Source organism: Mus pahari, chromosome 23 (genome assembly GCF_900095145.1).
Source record: "Mus pahari chromosome 23, PAHARI_EIJ_v1.1, whole genome shotgun sequence".
NCBI lineage: Eukaryota > Metazoa > Chordata > Mammalia > Rodentia > Muridae > Mus > Mus pahari.
The window spans coordinates 36,803,568-36,824,977 of record NC_034612.1 but is presented as its reverse complement, the minus strand read 5'-3'; the positions used below and the strand labels follow the sequence as shown (position 1 = coordinate 36,824,977).

Genomic DNA, 21,410 nt, shown 5'->3' with positions numbered 1-21,410 from the left:
TTGAGGCTTTTGTGGGGTACATAGATGAAAGTAGGTTACTGTCTTCCCCGTCGTATGCTTTCCTCTAATTCTCTGGGAAGCAATCTGGTCATCTCAGCATTGTTGGTGCCGCTGTTGGGCTGCCCTCCTGCCTTGACCTCCTCTGTCCAAGGTTAGGGTCAGAGGCGCCTGCGTTCTCAGTACAGTCACCCTCGTTGTTTACACATGCCGCTTCCATTTGTTAATAGTTTGGGTATTTGGAAAAGGAACAGACTTTGGCTTCCACTCATCCAACAAGTCTGTGCTCTTAGGTTTTAACTCCCGGTGTGTGCACGAGCACGGGCACATGCTGCCACAGGTGGCATGACTCCTTCAGCTCCACAGCGACACTATCTGTGATGACTAGGTACTTGTTCACATTGATCGTTACATACTGATTTCCTGTTGTGCACTAGCTCTGTGGCAGCCTGACCCTCCACAGAGGAGGGCAGGTGCCGACAACTCTGTATGCGTGTGGTGTGGCCTTCCTAGGAAGGAGAAGCAAGCAGAGGTGGCATGGAAGTGTGAGCAGCCATCAGTGTGGGTATTGGGACACTCTTGATCAGGTGAGATTAGAGGCCACCTGGCGGCCTAGGTAAGCGGGATGGAAGCAGAGAGTGCTGCGAGGTGCACTGGAATGGGGCCAGCAGCACAGCTTACAGAGCCTAGGAAGCTGTCAGCGGCTGTAGTTGTCCTTGGGACAGGAGCCCCATGGATGGGTATTGGATGGCGAGAACAGCATTGGAGGCATAGGGCAGGGCTGCTGCAGAGGGTGCTGCAGTCCTCAGGGAAGCCAGCTGTGAGCCCTTCTAGCCAGTGCTGCTTCCCGTAGGCGCCATTTTGCTGTGGAGGAAACGCAGCACAGGTCAGTGAAGTAACTGTCAGTGCTCACTGTCAGCTGAACAATTCTCAGACATTACAGTGGCCTCGAGGCCTTATCAGTGGCTTTGAGCTCTGTCTGACGTCTTTTTTTTTTTTTTTTTTTTTTGGTTTTTCGAGACAGGGTTTCTCTGTGTAGCCCTGGCTGTCCTGGAACTCACTCTGTAGACCAGGCTGGCCNTTTTCGAGACAGGGTTTCTCTGTGTAGCCCTGGCTGTCCTGGAACTCACTCTGTAGACCAGGCTGGCCTCGAACTCAGAAATCCGCCTGCCTCCGCCTCCCAAGTGGTATATACATTTTTCAAGTTGTTATGAGTCACATTTTCTTTGCACATATCTTAGCTGTTTGAACACCTGTTTTTTGTTCAATTGTTCATTCATTTATTCGTGACTAAGGAAGGGTCTGGGGTAGGTTCTGAAGGGATCTGAATGTGAAGAGTGGTTTCCCAGGTGCTGTGGAGTGATGACAGTCATGTGTCGCTGAAAACATAAATCCGAGTGTGTAAGCCTGGGCATGCTTCAAATGAGCAGACACCAGATGTTTGTAAGTGACACCTGTTAGAAAGATTTGAGTACACTTCTCATATTTACTTTATCCAGTTCTGTTTCACCTAAGAACAGCACACTGCTTTCTTATGAAAGCTCTAGCTGTTTCTGTATTAGGAAGAAAACATGGCCATTGTAAGCAGTACAGTGCAACCCTTCAGCTCTTCCCTCTGGCTGTGAGTTGATATTTGTATAATCCTGCTGATCCCTTTAAACCATAAGTAGCCATCATCCCGGGGTTGCAAGATGCTGGTATACTGAGCACATTTACTGAAGACACGCGGGGCTGCTGCCCCGCCTCATGTATCATTTCTAGAGTTCAGGAATCTGAAGCCGTTACTCACTCCTTTCTCCTCCCCAGAAGATTTTCATTAAAAACTCGTTTGCATTTTTGAGTGATAAACATAGCAGTTGCTTTGAAAGAACATGCATATACGTGAAAGAGGTTTTTAAGGGAAGATTACAGTGTTAGAGATGGTGGTGTTGATCCAGTGTGTGCTGCCCACTGCCATGAGGTAATCATTGAAGCTGGTAACTAGGTTCCCAACTATTCTTAGAAAGGCTTCCTGCCTCCCCCTGCATCTCCTCTGAAGCCTACACTAGCCTTGAACTCTGTAACTCAGCTTAGCATCAAGGCAAACTCACTGTGTCTCAGCCTCCAGTGTTAAGGTCACAGGTAAGAGGCATCACCCAGGCCATTTCTGATTTTCTAATGTCTTTTTACCATTCTTCTGGTTCTTAACACTAATGAGCAAGCGAAAAGCTGTCTTGTTTTGTTTTGCTGGTTTTGTGTTTTAAAGAAATGAGGTTCCATCCAAGGAAGTGACCTTGACAGTGAGATAATTAAGGTTGCCGTGGATATTGGGGTGGTCTGTGAGTCAGGCCATCAGTGAGTTGGGAGAAGTTGGCATATAGAGTTAGTGAAAGGGTGGTGACTCTCTGTATGACTAGATCTTTATGCTTTCCTTTGGTGGGCTCTGATACTCAAGCAAGAATGAAGTAAGTTAGAAGTTGCAGCTGCAGGCTGGAAAGTCAGAGGTAGGTGAAATACAGCTCCCAGAAGCAGCAGGGAGGATGGCCAGTGGAGGGGGAGCCCCAGCATCTGGAAGTAGTACCTCCAAGAGGGTTTGCCACACTGAGAGTAGAAGTTAAAGGTCATTGATTTCCATCATCTCACTTTCGTATTAGAGCCGCCTGGAGCTTGGAGGGTGATTTGCACAGCCATGAGAGGGTTTGTAGAGTGGTCAGCAGCATACACTCTGTGCAGGGGTGGGCTGCAGAGCTCTTGCTGGGTAGGAACGGGAAGTGGGCCACAGTGCTTTGGATCAACTGTCCCTGATGGGCAAATTCCAGTATGCAAGTATAGAGAGCTAAAGATCAAGTTGATGTTAATTAAGTCTGTTTGGGCTAGGGCATGTGGCAGCCTTGGGACTCATGGAGTTTGGGCTCTTATACATCTCACAGGGGCTTTCGGGGGCTGGAATCCAGCAGGCCGTGAGGTGAAGGGCCGCTCCAGCTGCATTATTACTGCATTGGTTTGAGATGGAAATTTGCAGAATGGCTTTGAATGTGTGGAAGCTGGGCAGGAACAAACTGGGCAGGATTTGTGTGAATTTACCCTGCGGTACAGTAGGTAGAAAGACTCAGATCTGCAAGTCAAACTTGTATTCTCAGTATAGAATCCAAGTCAGGGAGCCACCTTCCACTGGGTAAGTTGTGGTGGAAGTGGGGCAGGCTGAGGCACGGAATGGTGGCTCCCACCTAGAGTCGCAGCACTGGTGACTAAAGCATGAGGATTGCTATGAGATACAGACCAGCCTGAGTTATGGAGTGAGACCCTGTCTAAGGAAGGAAGGAAAAACACTGAAAGGGCTTAAGAAGCAGCCGGATGGGAAGGGTATGCAGCACGCAGGTAGAGCGGGGGTGGGGAGGCTTGTACAACACACTGCACTTTATTGTTCAGTATATAATCAATATGCTTGTGGTCTGAGAGAATCCACAGAAAAACTAGACACTCCCGAGGAACAGCTGGATCTTAGCAGAGCTTTCTATATGCACTTAATCATGTGCACATAGAAAGTGCAGGTCGGGTTTGATGGAGCCAGTGTACACTCCGCTTCCTTCCTACTGAGCATTTTGGAAATGTAGCCATGCTCCATGTTCACGGAGAGCTGTTTCCTGGTGACCATAGCAGAGCCATAGCATGACTTAAACTTGACCTGTTCTTTTCAGAAGCATTTAGGCTATCTCCAGACTTCTGTTTCATTGTGTGACCAGTTTCACCTGGCTGCACTCTTGAGCACTAGACTGCGTTCGCCCCTCCATGCAGACTGCCCTTCAGTGCATGCCTGCCCTTCTGCTATTGCCCTCGTGCCAGTGCTGGTGAATGACCCTTTCCACTCAAGCCAAGTAAGGTGTGTTCTCACACTGGCAAAGTGATGGCCAAAATCCTGCTTTCCCTGTTGTAGTTTTCGTCTCCCAGTTAGTTACGTATTGCTAAGTATCTGAATCTTTAGTCTGTGTCACCTGTTCATCTCCTTTGTGAGTTCTCTAGTTGGTTTGCTTCTATCTTTGCAAAGAAGGTTTAGGAGTTGGTCTTATGTTTGTTCTAGAACACATGGGTAACTGATATGTAGTGTGTACTCCTCTTTTGCTCTGTCCTTTGTTCAGGCTGTCTGTGAAGCCAGTGTTTCCTAGCATCATCATCAACGGTAGCCATGGTAGTCATGCAGCCATGGGGGCCTCTGAGCTTACAGTTCTGTGTTCTCAGCACTTAGAATCTTTGTTACAGCTGCAGCTTCAGGCAGTCTTGATCCAACAGCCACATTTGCCACAGGAATGTTGTGAAGACCCTGGCTTTGGAAATGACCTAATGCACGGAGCTGACTTTAATGTGTTGATCTGTAGCATTTCGTAGTTTCTGTCTTAGACATTCCTTACTTTTTTTCTAAAGATGTATGTTTTTTGTTGTTGTTGTTGTTTGTGTGTGTGTGTGTGTGTGTGTGTGTGTGTGTGTGTGTGTGTATATTGAGGTGCTAGGAGTTGACCTAGGGTCTCAAGGATGCAAGTGCTCCACCACTGAGTTACAAACATTCCCACCCTGTGTTTGCTTTAAAGAGATAGTTGTGGGTTTCCTCACTGTGCATTGAGGATGTAAAAGCAAAGTTTACTAGTGCAGCTCTTTTCAGTTACTGGGCTTGCAGTTGGGGTTGGGGGAGGCGTATTTTATTTTATTTTATTTTATTTTATTTGCTTCGTTTTTCCTTTTCCAGCCTTTTTAAAGTAAAGTCCTCAGGCACTATACAAAACAAGGCCTGAGCCTATTTACCACAGAGAACTCACGTTGCACCTAGGGGATCCAAGAAGCAGCCAGTGTTTGTGCCATATCTGTCCATGGCTACTGGGAAGGACATTCTTGGAGCTCAGAATCGGAGTGGACTGTAGTAATCATGTGACCTGAGTGGAAAATTCTTATGGCAGATCCACACCTGACTGCATGACAGTCAGCTGTGGTAGTCGTGAAAAGCCTCACTCCTTTCTTGCTAAATCAGACTCAAGCACATGGGCTGCCTGGTTAACTTTCTTTCGTAAGCGGGCTCTCAGAGTTTGCTCGGCGGCCTGTTAGTACGCGGTGTCAGCTTCTGCTGACAGGTTTGCCTCTACTGAAGCCATTGTGGAAGGACCCAGGAGGTGAAGATCGGCTGCTGCCTGCCTCCCCCGGCCGGCATGGAGCCATCCTTCCCCTTACCTTCCTTTCCCTCTGCATCAGTCAGAAGTTCAGATGCCGTAGTTGTCTGTTCCCCTGTACATTGTCTATAATTAGTATGTGCTTCTAGTTCTGATAAAATACCAGATTTTATACCACACATTCATTTTCCTGTTTTATTTTTAGAGCTATTTGACAACTACATGCAGCAAGATGCCCATGAATTCTTAAATTACCTACTCAATNCAATTGCTGATATTCTACAAGAAGAAAGAAAACAGGAGAAGCAAAATGGCCGACTACGGAATGGAGACGTGGACAATGAGGATAACAACAGCACACCAGACCCAACGTGGGTCCACGAGATTTTTCAGGGAACATTAACTAACGAAATCAGGTGTCTTACTTGTGAAACTGTAAGTCTATCAGCAGAGCCGTCGGTCTGAAGGCCCTGCCTGTGCTTTTGTGTAGCCCTGTCAGGTGCTGCGTGCCTGTCATGAGGATGCCAGGGTGTCCACTGCAGTCTGCATCATGCTCTTATTATAGTTTAAGAGGCTTTAGAACCACATAAGATTAGATGACACATAGGGTCATAGAAGCATAGCTCTGAGTCTTCACCTCAGGGACAGGTACCAAGCCAAATGTGTTCCCTCCGTGCTGAGTCTGAATATCATCAAAGGACTGCTCAGCACAGGGCTGTGTGCTGCCACCATATTACACAGTACTTGTCTCTTCTAAGCATTTGCTAAGATAAAGGGATGTGAAATGAAATCAAAAGCAGAAACCTATTGAGGAGAAGCATGTAACTGATGTCCGTTAACTGTAATGTGTTCTACCTCTGGGGTGACAAGCAGCAGCACAGTGGGCTGATTGATAGCATCATCTCCAGTGCCTGAGTTATGCATTGCGCACAATGAGGTGGCTACAGGTTGCTAGGTGATGGGGACTTCTTAGTCCCATAATAATCGTACAAGGTCACCGTCCTCTATGTGGGCTCTTAATGACAGCAGTGTGGCACATGACTGCTGTGAACAGATACCACGACCAACATATATTTGTGCTGGCTTACAGGTCAGAGGTTCAGTCCATTATCATCAAGGCAGGAGCATGGCAGCATCTAGGCAGACATGGTGCAGGAGGAGCTGAGAGTTCTCCATCTTCATCTGAAGGCCGCTAGGAGAAGACTGGCTTCCAGGCAGCTAGGGTGAGGGTCTTAAAGCCCACACCCACGGTGACACACCTACTCCAACAGGGCCATACCTTCTAATAGTGCCAATCCCTAGGCCAAACCATCACAACTGGGAGTTTATTTCCCCCTTTCTACAGTTGTGCATGTGTTTATTGTTGGTCTAGAACAGTACCGCGTGCCCTCAAGGACAGGAGCACCCTTTGGGTGGACACTTGGTCAAGACAAAGCTTCAGATTGGTTGGCAAGAATCAGATAGCCTTGCACTAGGAAATACATACAATTGACCTTCCTGTGTGATTCTTAGTGGTGGGTCTCATCCAGGTCAGGGAAGACGCATATTCTGCAGCGATCTGTGAAGATGCTTTTGGCCAGAGAAAGGCTGGCTGTGGTGTGGGCAATGTTTGATTGCTAGTTATTACAGCAATGTTTCCATTGGAATATTAGATACGATCAGGGAATTGGACATTTTTTATGTTTATTATAATGAAGTTTGATCTGTTACAAGACATCAATATATGTGTACACATATGTATTGGTACATGCATACACACACTTAATTCTTCAATAAAACAAAATAGTTACTTAACATGTTGAGAAATGTGGTAATAGGTGAGACTTATATGTAGATTTGGGGCCTCTGGGAGACCTAAGGAGTGCTCTGCCAGACCTTTGAAGTCAAGTTTGTATTGGATGGGGAAGACAGACAAGAAAGCTTTTTGAAGGAGAAAGCAATATTAGCCATTCTGTTCAAAAGTTTGACTATCCATTAATGTAACTTGTATGGGGTAGATACTATTTTGCTACCAATAAGTTCTGTGGCCATCATTATGCTGATTCACAGTGAGTGCTCTTGTTGCTGCCTTTATCGAAATGAGCTAGGGGGTGAAATCTGGTGCGTATACACATCATTTCTTTATTTGATAACACACAAATTTAAGAACCAACCCTGCCAGCGAGACGGTGAGTAGAGGGTAGGTAGTGGAAGATTATTAAGCCGGAAGTCTTACCTTCAAGATGCCCAGCAGGGAGCAAAGATGGACCAGTGACATCCAGACAGTGTTAGAGTAAAGGCCAGGACAGGCTCCATCCTGAGTTACCTGTGCAGTGGATGCAGTAGATGCAGTGGATACAGTGGAAGGTTTCAGAAGGGAGCCAGCCACCGCTGCTGTGCCTCTCTCTGCTTTCCTCTCTTCTTCCAAGGCTCATTTCTGTCACACGCCTTGCCTTGCCTTTTTCCATTTTTTCCCCCTTAAATGTGGATGTTGCCAAGTTTCATTGTATGTGGCTCTCGTCCTGCATCAGGGACATCAGTCAATATCCATTATCACAGGCCAAGTCAGTCACACCCAGGTCTCCAACCTTGGTGGCTCTCCCTACAAGTCCTGGCCTTGAGGATCTTGTCCAGAGCAACTGGGCAGTGTTCAGGCAGAGCCTGTGCCTCTGAGGACCAGAGTGACACTGTGTACTACTCTTGGGGGAGCAGGGAGATTCTCGTCCTCAGCCAGTGAGATGGTCAGGTGTTGCGTGTCTTCCCATCAAGGAGCTGTAAGAGGTGGACAGTTGCTCGGTGCTTTTTTGGTATTTCAGACCAAGTGGTTGTCTTTTGAGTCAGGACATTGAACCTGGCAGCTGGAAACTGGTTTCCTGGTCATTGAAATATCTCCTGTTTTACAGATAAGCAGCAAAGATGAAGATTTTTTAGACCTTTCTGTTGACGTGGAACAAAACACATCAATTACTCACTGCTTAAGGTTTGTGTAGGATTGTTTCCTTTGCAGTTTCATACTTACTTTTTGTTTAGAAGATTTTTAAGCGAATTAGTAATCCTCAGGTGTCCCTAACCAGCCCAATTTGTGCTTTTCACAGAGGGTTCAGTAACACAGAGACTCTATGCAGTGAATATAAGTACTACTGTGAAGAGTGTTGGAGCAAGCAGGAAGCACACAAGCGGTATGTGGACACCTGCCTGCCTCCCTCCCTCCCTCCCGACAGCGGTGGTGTGATTGTGTGGGAATGCTGACACGCGTGCAGGGGACCACACCGAGAAATCAGAGGTCCACAGTCAGGACTCTGTCCTGCTACCAGCTAGGGATTGACCTCAGGTCTTCAGGCTTGGGCAGAACTATTTTGCCAGCCTGTTTCAAAGTTATTTTAATGATTCTGTGGCCAGGGATGTTGGAGGTAGGCTTTTCTATCTGAAAATGATGTGCAGAACTGCACACTGAGTGCTGCTTCTTGACTCTGTGTGTGTGTGTGTGTGTGTGTGTGTGTGTGTGGTGTTATCATCTGTAGATCGTGCATATGCAGAGGCAGAGGAGGACATGGACATTGGATTTTCCTCTCAGTTCCTCTCTGCCTTATTTTCCCTCTGACAGGGTCTAGCACTGACCCTGTGCTCACCCACTGTTTTGTGGATAGGTGTAGCTAGTGAGCCCCAGTGATCCTCCTGTCTCTCTGCTCAGGTTCCTGCTGCCATTTGGGGGTTGTGTGTGTGTGATCATGCAGCCCTGGCTGTCCTAGAACTCCCTGTGTAAACCAGGCTGGCCTTAGACTCTGAGAGCTGCCTGCCTCCTAAGCCCTGGGATAGCGGGTGTGCCCCACTATACCTGGCTCAGGGTTTTGTTTTCTTTTTTTAACCACGTGGGTACTAGGATCCAAATGCAGATTCTCGTGCTTGCATAGCAAGCATTCCTATCCACTGAGCTGTCTTTCCAGTTCTATGTACTGAGCAGCTGTACACTGTGCTGTACACTGTGCTGAGCAGTGTACGGCTGTGCCATCTCTCCAGCCCCAGTCCCACATTCTTACTGTTAGCCTTGCTCGATGAATGGTGCCCAGGCCAGAACCATACACTACATCTGTGGTTCATGTCTTCCGGTGTTGGACTTAGATGTCTTAGAGGAGTCTTGCAGATATGCATCTTGTTAAGTGCATGTAATTGTGGTGCATCCTCGGCATTTGCGTGTCCCTATGCTTGCTGATTTTCTAGGACTCAGTACTTGGTATACAGTCATGCTCACAGCTAATGTCATCACTGAAAAAGATACAGAGCAAAGGACAAAGCTAGGCAGATTTCCAAGAGGCCCTGTTCCAGTGAAGTGACACAGGACACTGAATTTCCCCTGCCTAATGACATCATGGGAAGCTCTTTGTGGGCTCCATGCCCGGGTTTGCCATTCTGTGCTTGTCATGGAGGCTTTCTTGGTTACTTGGCTCCAAATTCCAGGCTCTCAGAAGGGAAGCAGGTGCTCAGCGTTAACTGTACTGGTCAGACAGCTTGGGCCCGAGGGATAGCTGAGGAGTGGGACTTGAGGTGCTCCTTAGACCTGTAATTTCTGGAGCCAGGGAGTCTGCTGGTCATGCTGGGTCTCTGCACATGACACTGCTGCTGCTGCTGTCACCCAACTCTTGGTTAAGGTATTTCCTGGAATTCTTCATGTAAACTACAGTTTCTCCTGTTGCAATTTTTAAGTATTTAGTGTAGAGATATTTAAAGATTGCAAATACTTCATTCTTCATTAAACTGCCATTTTAAAAACTTGAGGCACACCCAGACAGTCCATTACTCTTCCTGTTTTTGTGTTCTGGTTATCCACAGCCCAGCTGGTGGCGAGGTGAGGTCCCTGTGGTTCCTCTGCGCTGTTGCTCCGTCATACATTCTGAGCTCACCTTGGAACTAGCTGATCCTGTGCTGCTGTGTGGTCTTGTTGTGGGGAATGTGTGCCTTGCTGATCGGGTTCCTGAGTTCCTGAACTGAGAAGAGGATGTGTGGACATTCTTAAGTCTGCTCTGTACCTGTCTGTACTGAAAGCCACGAATTGTGGATTTGCTGTGGCTCCCTTTGCAGCTGACAGCATGGGCTTCCCTGCTGTGCTTCCTTTTTAACCTTTGTAATTCCCTCCTCTGGTAGTGAAGATCGGCTCCTGCAGACTTTACTTGTAAAAGTATCTTTTATTCGCCTGATGTAATTGTCATCTCTGAGGCTTGCTGCCTCTGTCTGCTAACCTAAGCCTGTCCTGGAAGCTTCTAGCCTCGGTGCAATCTAATCTAGACCTAGAAGGTCTTCAGTCTGAATGAGCTCACCCCTTCCTAATTCTTTCTGAGCTCTGACTGCCTGGCTGGTCAACTCAGCTGTTGTGGCTCAGACTCCTCTCTAAGCTGACTGATTAAATCTGGCTTCTTTCAGCTTCTGACTGAATTGCTCTGTTTGGCCTCAGACTAACTTCGGCAGTCTGTTCTAATCTGGTTCCTTCTCATTTTCTTGCTTTTTTGCCTTCACCTGTGTCTAGCTTGTTCTCTCTTCGACCTGTCTGTCTATAACTGTCCTGGTAACACTGCCTCCCCCGCTCTCTTCGTCTGCTCTTAAGTAGACTCTCTTTGCTCTCTGTTCTCCTGAGAGTTGGGACTATCCTATTCTGTCAGATCTTTCTCTGCTTTGTCACTTTGTTCCTCTCAACTAGACATTACTTTCAAACATGGTCGCTTCCTTCTACAAACTAACTTTACCTTCATTGTTTGGGATTAAAGGTGTGTACTAAGAGCTTGTCTGTATTTTAGCCAGAGGGATTAAAGGTATGTGCTAAGACTGAGCCACACCACAACCAAAGACAAGACTTTCCAATAAACAACAGTCTTGGGGTTCACAGTGTGATCAAATAACCTGTAACATATACTCGATTTTTGGTTAGCACCCTGTAAGTAACCAGCTTCTCTTTCCCAGCCTGACCCTTTCCCATCCCTCCTGCAGATGCCCTCAGTCCCTCCTCCCTTGCTTATGCAGACTGCTCTTTTCTGGTCCTAATAGTCCAAATGGATTGCTCGTAAAAAGAAGGGAAAAAAGGGTGAGATTGGGGCGTGGAGCAGTCCAGGGGTCAAGGCCAGTATGTAAAGTGTCGGTGGAGGATTGGAGAGTCGTGGGAGCTTTGCTCTGAAGAGAATTGACTGTGAGGGCAGGCGACAGTGGGTGAGATAGCAATGAAGAAGAAAACAAATATAGCATTAGGATGTTTCACAGTTAAAAGCCAAATTCTTTGATTTCCAGATTATTTTATCCCTTCATAGAATATATCTCATTGTTCTCATATATCACAAGGTGTCTTGTGATTCTTAACTGTGGCAAACACTCTGAATTTGTCTTTAATACTGTTGTGGGAGGAACCATTCTCCTTGTGGTGAGATCCATTCAGTTCAACTCAGGTTCAGAAGGCAGACCAAGGAAATGCCACCGTCTCGCTTGGTATAGCATTGAGTTTGTTGTGGCGAACAAACCCTGGAGCATGGCCATGACTTTGGAAAGCTACATCCTGGGTCTCCCTGCTTCGTACGCAGGTAGCTTCCATGAAGACTCTTCTCCTTCCCACTGTAATTCCAGTTCTTTAGGGAGAGGAGCCAATATGATTAATGTTGAGAGGTTTATTTTGATCGGATTTAAGGGCCACCGCTTGAGATGAACTCATATCTGACACTGTCAGTGAGGCCCAGAACCTGAGACTAAGTCAGAGGCTCTAGGGAAAACTTTTTTTTTTTTTTTAAACTTATTTATTTATTTATTTATTTATTTTTGGTTTTTCGAGACAGGGTTTCTCTGTATAGCCCTGGCTGTCCTGGAACTCACTTGGTAGACCAGGCTGGAAAACTACCCTGCTACGTGGGCAGAGCAATTAAGTCATTATAAGCAGGTTCAAGCATGTGTTTATCAATCAAAGTAGGAACCAAAACAGTGGGAAATCAGTTTATTTATTTCTGTAGTGTAAAACTCTATGCCTTGGGATCCATCAAGCTCCTAGAAAGCTCCTGCTGTACCCTGCAGCCTGTGGAAGTGTCTGCCCTGAAAATTGTTGTCAAGATGCTCGGGTTAGGTGACACGGTGGGCAGGCGAGACCAAGCTCCACAGCCTTCCTGTTAGGGGACGCATTGGCTGAGCTGTGTGAGGTCCCGGTTGTTGTGGTAGAGAGCAGACCTGTCTGATGAGAGTGCTGGCTACAGTCGTACACTGTGCTGAGCAGCCGTACACTGTGCTGTGAGCAATGCCTCTGATGCACGGGCTTTGCTGGGATCCAGAAAGCTGTAGCAGCTCACAGAGCAGCAAACCCAGTAACTGGCTCAGGGGTGAGCTCTGTTGTTGCTGCAGCTGCTGCTTACCCAGTCATTGTCACTGGCCACAGTCCACTTGTCCCCCAGGTCACAGTCAGATCAAGAGTGGGTCACTTTTGGGAGGAGAGGACAAATGACCATTTTTGCAGCTGTAAGAGGACTGGCTCTGTGGGCTGCTCTCAATTGGTCATTGTCAGCTTCTGATGCTGCCACAGTGCTCTGCATCTTCAGGGACTCCTCTCCTCTATGAAACATCCTCACCTAGCACTGCACTGCGCCTTCCTTAGTGTTCCTGGGTCAGACGAGTTGCTGATGCTGCCAGCTGTCTCTGCTGCTTTTTTGACACGTTTTCAACTAAAAAAAAACAAAAACAATAAAACCCAAAACCAAAACTTCTCATATCTGCTTTTTGTTTAATATCAGTTCCATAGTATAAAATATAAGTAAATACATCATTATCAAAAAAAAAATGAAGTGAGATGTGTGCACTAAAATGATGTCTAACAGAAGCATATTTATTAAGAATGTAGTGGTGGTGCCCGCCTTTAATCCCAGCACTCAGGAGACAGAAGCAGGGGATCTGTGAGTTTGAGGCCAGTCCAGACTACAAAGTGAATTCCAGGACAGCCAGGGCTACGCAGATTGGGGAGGGGAATTATTCCAGTATTAAAGTCAGATTTCAATAGGATCAAAAACATAATTCTTTTGCACCAAACTTAATAATTCTTTTAAGTTCACAGTGAATGTTTTCTGAAATTCTGTCTTCATCTTTATATTTCAGTATGAAAGTTAAGAAACTGCCCATGATCCTGGCTCTGCACCTGAAGAGGTTTAAGTATATGGACCAGCTTCACCGATACACAAAGCTTTCTTACCGGGTGGTGTTTCCTTTAGAACTCCGTCTGTTTAACACTTCGGGAGATGCGACCAACCCTGACAGAATGTATGACCTGGTCGCTGTTGTGGTTCACTGTGGAAGGTAATTGTGGTTCTGGAGAGCATGTTCAGGGTGTTCACAGTGGCCAGACAGACTTGGGTTTTGTTTTTTGTTTTTTTTAAATAATAATAATAATAATAATAATAATAATAATAACTGTGTTTTTCCTGCATTTGTGCCTGGTGCCCTCAAAGCCCTGAAGAGGGCATCAGATCCACTGGAACTGGAGTTACAGATAGTTGTGAGCCAACATGTGGATGCTGGGACCTGAACCTAGATCCTCTACAGGAGCAGCCAGTGTTCTTAACCCTGGGCCATCTCTCCAGCACCCCACATCTTTTTTTAAAAAAGACTGAATCATTGTTGTGAAGCCCAGGGTGGCCTTGGCCTCCTCAGTGCTGGAATCCCAGGTCTGTGCTCCCATACTTGGCTAGACTCCAATGCTCTTCATCTTTGTCAAGATCAGTTTGTTTGAAATTAGCTTTTGAAATACGTACTCTATCATCCCTTCCTCTAAGCCTTTAATACTTTAGCTTTGTACCTTCATTTTTATTCTTGTCTGACTCTGAGTCACAGCTTATAGAACATGACTGGTCATCTGTTGGCTTCCTTTGCTTTTTTGGTTTTGGTGTTGAAATGATGCTGCCTGAATAGATTTTGCCAGACAGACTGTTCCCGAGTGTAGTGAGGTGTGTATGCATCAGGGACTATGAGAAGCATTTGAGTGGTGGTAGACATGACACGCAACAGTTCAGTGCTGTGATTGTCCCGCCATGTCACAGCATTTGCCATCCCCAGTCAGCCAGATTCACGGACAGTCCCACTCGAATCCACAGGGCATGTGTTCTCTGGGTGGATGCATATGCCTGTAGCCCTTCCTTGCAGGGGTATGTGATTTGGGGGCTAAACCCAGAGCCTTATACATGCCAACTAAATGCCAGGCCACCTAGCTGTGTGCCAGATCTCTCAGCACATAGTATTCATTCCTCTAGAGCGGGAAAGTTAACTCCAGCACCCGTCTCAGGAGGCAGACCCCAGCCCCTGGGGGGCACCTGCAGAATGTGTGTGTGTGTGTGTGTGTGTGTGTGTGTGTGTATCACACACAGATACACTTCATATTTTTTTAATTTTGAAATTTAGGACAAGAAGGTAATATAATGTTTTTTTAATTAACTTTTCTTTTTTCTCTTGTTTTAGTGGTCCCAACCGAGGCCATTATATTGCAATAGTTAAGAGTCATGATTTCTGGTTGTTATTTGATGACGACATTGTAGAAGTAAGTAGCTTCTTAATTGCCTTGGAGTTGGGCATTTCTCTTTACTTTTTCCCTTCATAGCTTCTCATTCCTGTATGATTGGTGGAATTAATTAAATAGTTGCTCAGGACTTTATTTTGTAGTCAGAGTTCAAGTACAGATGTCTAAACCAATGTAGCGAGGATTTCTTGCTGTGATAGAACACTAGGACCAAGGCACCTTATAAAATAGAGCATTTAGTTGAGCTTATGGTTTCAGATGCTTAGAGTCCACTATAGAGGCAGGAAGAGCTCACACCTTGATCTGCATGCTGGAGGCCGAGAAACCCTCCTGGGAGAGTGGGAATAAACCCACAGAGCCCACCGGCAGTGGCACGCCTCCTAGTCCTTTCCAAACAGCTGCCCCAGCTGGAGACTAAGCATCCAAACATCTGAGCCCATAGGGGCCGATCTCAGTCAGTCAGGCCTCCCAGGGGCCGGCCATCCTCCACACCCAGGTTGGGCTTCCTTTGCGGAGGTGAGCATGCTCAGATGGATGCTTGTAGCCACCAGGCAGATGAAAGTGTGGGGAGTCCTCACCCCGGCCGGCGCCCTTGTTGCAGTTTGGAGTTTTACAGTGGTGATTGGTGTTTTCCTGTGCTTTGTGAGCACATTTGCACAGTGCCTCTGAGCCTGGCTCTCATCCTTCCGTTGCTGTGATTCATCCCCACAGTGCCCACTGCTCGCTAGTGCCTCCTGCTCACTCTGTGCACTTGGCTGTGGGTTGCTTGGATGGATAGAGCAGTTGAGACACTGGCGTGTCATCAGTGTTGACCGTTCTGATCAGTCCTTGTGCTGGTCCTTTACTGACACTGTCGCTCATCTTTCCTGGCGCCAGGCCAGACTGTTGGGTTGACCATCTTTACACTTCTAAACTAGTTGACAACTAATGTGTTTCATATGGTTGGTTCTGCTGGCACTTAGGAGAGCTGCTGGCTCAAGGCTGGCTGTTGTGTTCAGCTTTGGACCTGTTGCTCAAGGTGTTTCCCACAGGCTTCTCCTCAGCCATGGAGAACACTGAACACTGTTTGCTCTGTGCTGAGTGACATGGGATAGACACTGCTGTTCATTGGAGTTTAAAACATGCTTATCAAAGCTGGAAGCGCTAACGTTTCTGTTTTGCCTCACAGAAAATCGATGCCCAAGCTATTGAAGAATTCTACGGACTGACATCTGATATCTCCAAGAACTCAGAGTCTGGTTACATTCTTTTCTATCAGTCTCGGGACTGAAAGGAGCCACGGTGGGGAGAAGCTTCTACATGCTTCTCTGGTTGTTTCAGAAAGGATCAAGCAGATGTTCAAGAAGAGAGAGAGCGACAGACAGACAGATGCAGGACGCTCAGGGCAGTAGCTCACTTTGCATACAATAAATCAAAGACTGTGGATTAACATGCCTTTCCGGTCACAGTAGTTGAATTTTCTGCTCAGGAATCATGCTGTGTGTGCAGTTCACACAAGGAAGTGAAATCAGAGACACCAGCTCTCATGGAAAGCAGCTGCCGGCTGCCCACACATTTCTGTAGTAATTGCACCAAGGATGATTTGAGTTCCTCAGGATGGCAGTGGAAGAATTAGAATGTGCTAGGCTGATTGAGCACACTGCACTGTGCGCCAGCGCGTGGGATGCGTACACTGCGTGGGAGCAGTGGCGGTCTCGTCGAGCATCCCGGAAAATACCTTTGGGCCCAACCCTTGCAGTTGCCTTCCTGACGCACAGAGCACAGACACAGAGCCCCGTGTCAGGAGGTCAAAGATACCCTGCTTCTCTGGAGAAGCGTGTGATCATATACAGTGTATGTACATGGAGGGAACAGCTGGTCAAAACTGGCTTCTTGATTCCCCAAGGGGAAAGACTGGCTTTGTAATGATCTTTTTTTCCTTATTTATTTTACTTAAACTGGTTGAGTCCAAGCATTGTGTGAAGTGCCAGTGACTCTACCAGCAAGTCTTAGCATATTTTATTAGTTTGTCAGCTGAAGTAGCCCTGTTATTCATTTCTGTTTTCAAGGTGAACTGAACATTGTAGCTGAAATCACTAAGATAATCATGAGATGATTGCAATGAGCGGGGTCGGTGCTGTCAGGAGGGACTGTCTCTGGCTAGGCTTTTGTTCTTGGGTTATAGTTTGTCACTTTTTTTTAAGCTTTAATTTCAGTAAAGTAGGAATTCCCTGTTGCTAGAATGATGAAGGAAGTCCCAGCGTGAAACCGGCACTCTGCCAGCCAGAACCCCAGGACCGCGCACAGCTGCGGCGTCGCGGCGGCATTCTTCCGGTCTCCTTTTAGCCTTGGGAAGGACTAGTAGAACAGCCAGAGCCCCAGCAGCAGCAGGGCAGCTCACGCCCTTTGGAAGGTGACATTTTAGAGAAGTAGTAATCTCCCAGAAGTCCCTCCCCCTCCTGACCCGATCATCCTATTGGAACAGTGTTCAGACGCATACAACTAGATCTGTTGGGAGTTTAAGAAACAGTACGGGGAGTCTCCACGTACGGCCAGACATCAAGAGGTATGACAGTGGCTGAACGTAACTTGCAGAAAGTGGATGAGGAGTCTAGTCAAAGTCGCAGCTGTCAGACTCTGGGTAGCCTCACGCTGACCTCCGCATGCCGTGGTGGTGGTGGCCTGTTGATAAAGCCCCTGGTTTTCTAAAGCTATTTTACTAAAACTGTTGACTGAGAAACAAACAGCAAAAAGAAATGTTTTTTTGTGCTGCTATGATTAACACTTATTTTCTACCTTTAGCTCAGGAAATGACTTCATCTATTCATCCCATAAGCAGATTTGTGACGGGGTCACTTAGCTAATCGGGCTTTGTAGACAGATGTGCTGGGAGAAGAAGATGGCCTTTGGCAAACTCATTCTAATAGTTTGTGAAGCCTTACCCTGGCCGGGTTTTGTGATCTGCCAGCATCGCACAGAGAACCACAACCAAGTGCATGAGAGGTAGAGCCGAGAGCAGAGAGCTGCAAGGGCCTAGGCTAGATCGTGTTGGAATTCAGAACTGCCTTTGCTGCAGCAAGGCCTACAGTGGGGCTGGGTCCTCGAGGCTGCCTGTGCAGCACTGAATACTCAAGCTCCGGGCAGGCAGGCCTGCTTGGCTCAAGTCTGTGCTGGACGGATTGCAGGGGAAGGACTCCTGGGTGTTGGCTCTAAATTTACTTTTTATTTATNGTGCAGATGGATCTGAGGAAGACATTTTAAATTTTATCAGGGACTGAGTAAGCTTAAAAAACATGCAGGGTTGGGGTTGGGGCTGGGGAGGCAGGTATAGGGAGTGAGAAAGAAAGGAAGGTGACAGAGGTGACCCGCCCAGCACACACTTCAGGGGACTGTCGTTTGTTTGCCTGTGATTATGATGAGGGCAGATGCAAGTTTCAGACAAGGCTAGCTGCTGTGTTATTATGCACACGTTTGCTTGGGCAGCTGTCCCAAATTTTGTATATTAGAACAAAAGTTTCTATGAATTATCCTAGCTAAAAGTAAACATTGTAAGTTAAGCCCACTTCTGATTCATGCAGCTTCTGTCATGAGAATTTCACCTTTAGAAGGTTACTCAAGACAGGAGCCGCGTGGCTTTGGAGGGGGCAGGAAATGTGCTATGGCGGCCTTACGGCCTCTGCCATCAGCGTCGGGTTTTTCTTTCCATGATGGCCGCAGGAAGACCTCACTTTCACAACATGCTCCTCCTGATACTTTGTGTAAAGATGCTTTTCATTAAAGATTCTCTCAGGAGGGATGTGGCTGGGAGCTGGGAGGCAAGGTGCTGGAGAGTCCACTCTCCAGGGAGCTTAGCTGTGTGACCTTGGGCAAGTCACCTAACCTCTCTGTGCTTCAGTCNCCCTCTTGTAAACGGGAGTAATACCTACCTCACAGGGTTGTTGTGGGGATCCATTAGAGAGGAAATCTGTAAAGCATTTAAAAGGTTCTTGAAGAAGGCGCTATATAAATACAAAACAATATCTATTAAAGTTGGCTTATTTGTGCTTGTTGGTTTTTAACTATACTTTTGTCCTTTTGCCCAAAGTGTATTTGAAATTAGAAGCATACGTTTTAGGAATATGTATTAGTCCTTTTTGGAGTTACAGCTTTTGTTCTCCAGAGCCCTTATAGACCCCCGCACATAGAAAATGGTGCTTTGTGGGGTCTCCTCCACCAGCCCTGTGACTTCCCAAGGTGAACAAGTTCTAACAAGGGAACGTCTGTTCAGGCCTGTGGCATGGTGGCAGCGTAGGCCCCTGTGGAGAGCCTGTGGCAAGGATAAGTCTTGGAAGTCACAGTCAGCTCCCTGTTGTTGGCCCCAGCAAACCACCACCAGGTCCAGAGTGGCTGTTATGTAATGGCACACGTGCCTTTGAGGCAGATCCCTAGTTTCTAAGAGGTGAGTTCCCAGAGGCCAGTGTCTGTCCGTCTGTCCCTCCTCCTTTGCTCCTGTGCTGTCTGGAGCATTCACTCAGATCCAAGTAACCTGAGCTGTAATTGGTGAGGTCATCGTCTCTGGACCTCCCTCTTTTTTCCCAGCAGCTCTCTGTTCTGAGAGCCGCCTAGCGGAAGTCTGCTTTGTTGGGGCTCTGAAAGACAGTTGTCAACAGTAAGTGAGCCCTCACGTGCCATACTGTGGGTGACTTCAGTCTCCCCTCCTCCCCTCATCTGTAGCACATCTCCCGTCTCACTGGGAACAGATGAAGTCATGCCTCCCAGGTTTGCTCACAGCCTCGAAGCCCTTCTTACTGGGCGGCAGTACCCACCCAGAGTCCCTCCCAGCCCTCTGTCTCAGCTTCTGAAGGAAGAACGTTAGCAGTGTCTCTGTGGCCCTAGATGGAGTACTTTACTTCTTGCCATGTCAGTCAGTCAGTCTTCATCTCACGAAAGAGTTCGTGTCTCTCTAGAAGCTGAGAGAGCTCTACCAGACACACTCAGCCACCAGGCTCCAACTGGTTAGGACTTGGGTGCCCAAGCTCATAACCATAGCTGTTTTTTCATTGCGGAGAGGTAAAATGAAGGCCTTTCTGACCCTTCCCGAGGGTCCAGTTAACGGAGCCGAATGCCCCTAGCATTTTGTCCAGTTGCCCAAGCTGTCCATCTGGACCGGACGCTCTCTGTGTTAAAACAGTGACTCCTCACTGGCAGGAAAAAAAATCTTTGGCATGACAGACAGGTGGTAGTGGAGAAGTCTCAAACACAGAAGACAGCAGCAGACAGCAGATGAGGAAAGGCAGTTGGGGGGATGTGTGACCCTCTGCAAGAGGGGTTGGGGCGAGGGAGTCAAGAAACAAAGTTTTAGTCTCTTGCTGAGGACTGATCTGGTTTTCAGTATCTGAAGTTTTCTTTCCTGTAATTAGGGTCAGTCAGATTGGAGATAAATGATTGGCTCACAACTGGTTTATAACCTGGCCTGGCCTGGCCTCAGACTTGTTGAGCCAGTCCATCGGTGGGAGGGGGGGAGAGAGGAAGGGGGAAGGGAGGGTTGCTGCTGGTGGGAGGTAAGAGCCCACAAAGCTTTTGTTTAAGGTGCCAGTCCCAGATCTGGATAGTAAGGAAGCCAGCCACCTTGGGAGTTCTCCATCTTTATTGCGTAGCCATGGCCTCTCTCCCTTCCTGTCTGGCTGAGCCTCGGTCACCCCAGGTTGTGTGTGTGTGTGTGTGTGTGTGTGTGTGTGTGTGTGTGTGTGTGTGTGGCTGTTTTACACCCCTCATAGGTGGAATTATGAAGGATTTGTTTTGTGTCTATTATTAAATGGTTCCCAAGACTCAGTAGAGTGCCAACATTTCCTTTTTTTTTTTTTTTTTTTTTTAATTTAAATTCAGTTTTGCTAAATATCACAGGCTGGTCTCAAGCTTGCCATCCTTCTGCCTCTGAGAGAATTTCCTTTCTTATAAAGCTTAAATAACAGAGACACTGTCTTACAAAACCAAAGAAATAAAACAAAGCTTAAAGAACATTTCATTGTCCCTGCCCCATCGTTTGATGACAGATTGAGAACGTTTAAGCCCTTGACTGTCTCTTCCTGGGCGTGAATGTGGGAAATGCTGGATCCTATGGAATCCTCTGCTACGAAGTCTAAACAACCAACCACGGTGTTTCCCAACTCCGTGCCAGCTTCCCCCTGCCAGCAACTCGCCAATCTGCTTTCTCCGCCCCCCTTTCACACCTCTGCTATGGTTTTTGGTTGAGTAATTGCCATCGAAATAGGGGTGCTCTATTTCCTCATGGTTTGGTTTGTGTTGCCCAGTGTCTGCTCTCGGACCCATTGACCATGAAAGTGTAGCAGTGACAGGCAAGGTGCTTGTAGACTCTGCCTGGCCTTTTGTTTCCAATTCGGATGCTTCGAATTTCCTCTTGTCCCATTGCTCTGGCTAGAACCTCCAGCGCTACTCCGAACGGAAGCCATAGAAGGGGCGGGGCATCTTCCTGATCCCCAAGGGAAGCTCCACCTTTCACACTGAGGATGATGTCGTCTATAGTTCTTCCTATGTGGCCTTGATCATTTCCAGGGCGGATTGGAAACATCACATGTCTGAGCTACTGAGGTAATCAGCTGTTATTCACCCTCATTGTATCACTGTGGTATAGGACAGTTCTGGTCCTTTAGGGAACTATCCATGCATTCTGGAAGTGGACACCACAAGGCTTCAGTATGTGGTCTTTTTACGTGGCTCCTGCGTTCCGTTTGGTAGATTTTTTTTTTTTTTTTTTTTTTTGGTTTTTCAAGAGGGAGCACTTGTTTTACCCCAGCCCACCCTTCTCCTCA

The 21,410-nt window shown here is 47.1% G+C and overlaps 1 protein-coding gene across 1 annotated transcript in view; it reads left to right on the top strand.

Moving 5' to 3' along the window:
* The window catches only part of Usp12 (ubiquitin specific peptidase 12), a 47,620-nt gene extending 30,585 nt beyond the window's left edge, over positions 1–17,035 (top strand). Inside the window, exons 4-9 of the mRNA XM_021186834.2 lie at positions 5,335–5,564; positions 8,012–8,088; positions 8,204–8,287; positions 13,212–13,409; positions 14,565–14,643; positions 15,791–17,035. Of these exons, the coding sequence (XP_021042493.1) occupies positions 5,335–5,564; positions 8,012–8,088; positions 8,204–8,287; positions 13,212–13,409; positions 14,565–14,643; positions 15,791–15,892 (770 nt within the window). The 3' untranslated portion in view covers positions 15,893–17,035. The remainder of the gene's footprint in view (positions 1–5,334; positions 5,565–8,011; positions 8,089–8,203; positions 8,288–13,211; positions 13,410–14,564; positions 14,644–15,790) is intronic.
* Positions 17,036–21,410: the final 4,375 nt, after the last annotated feature.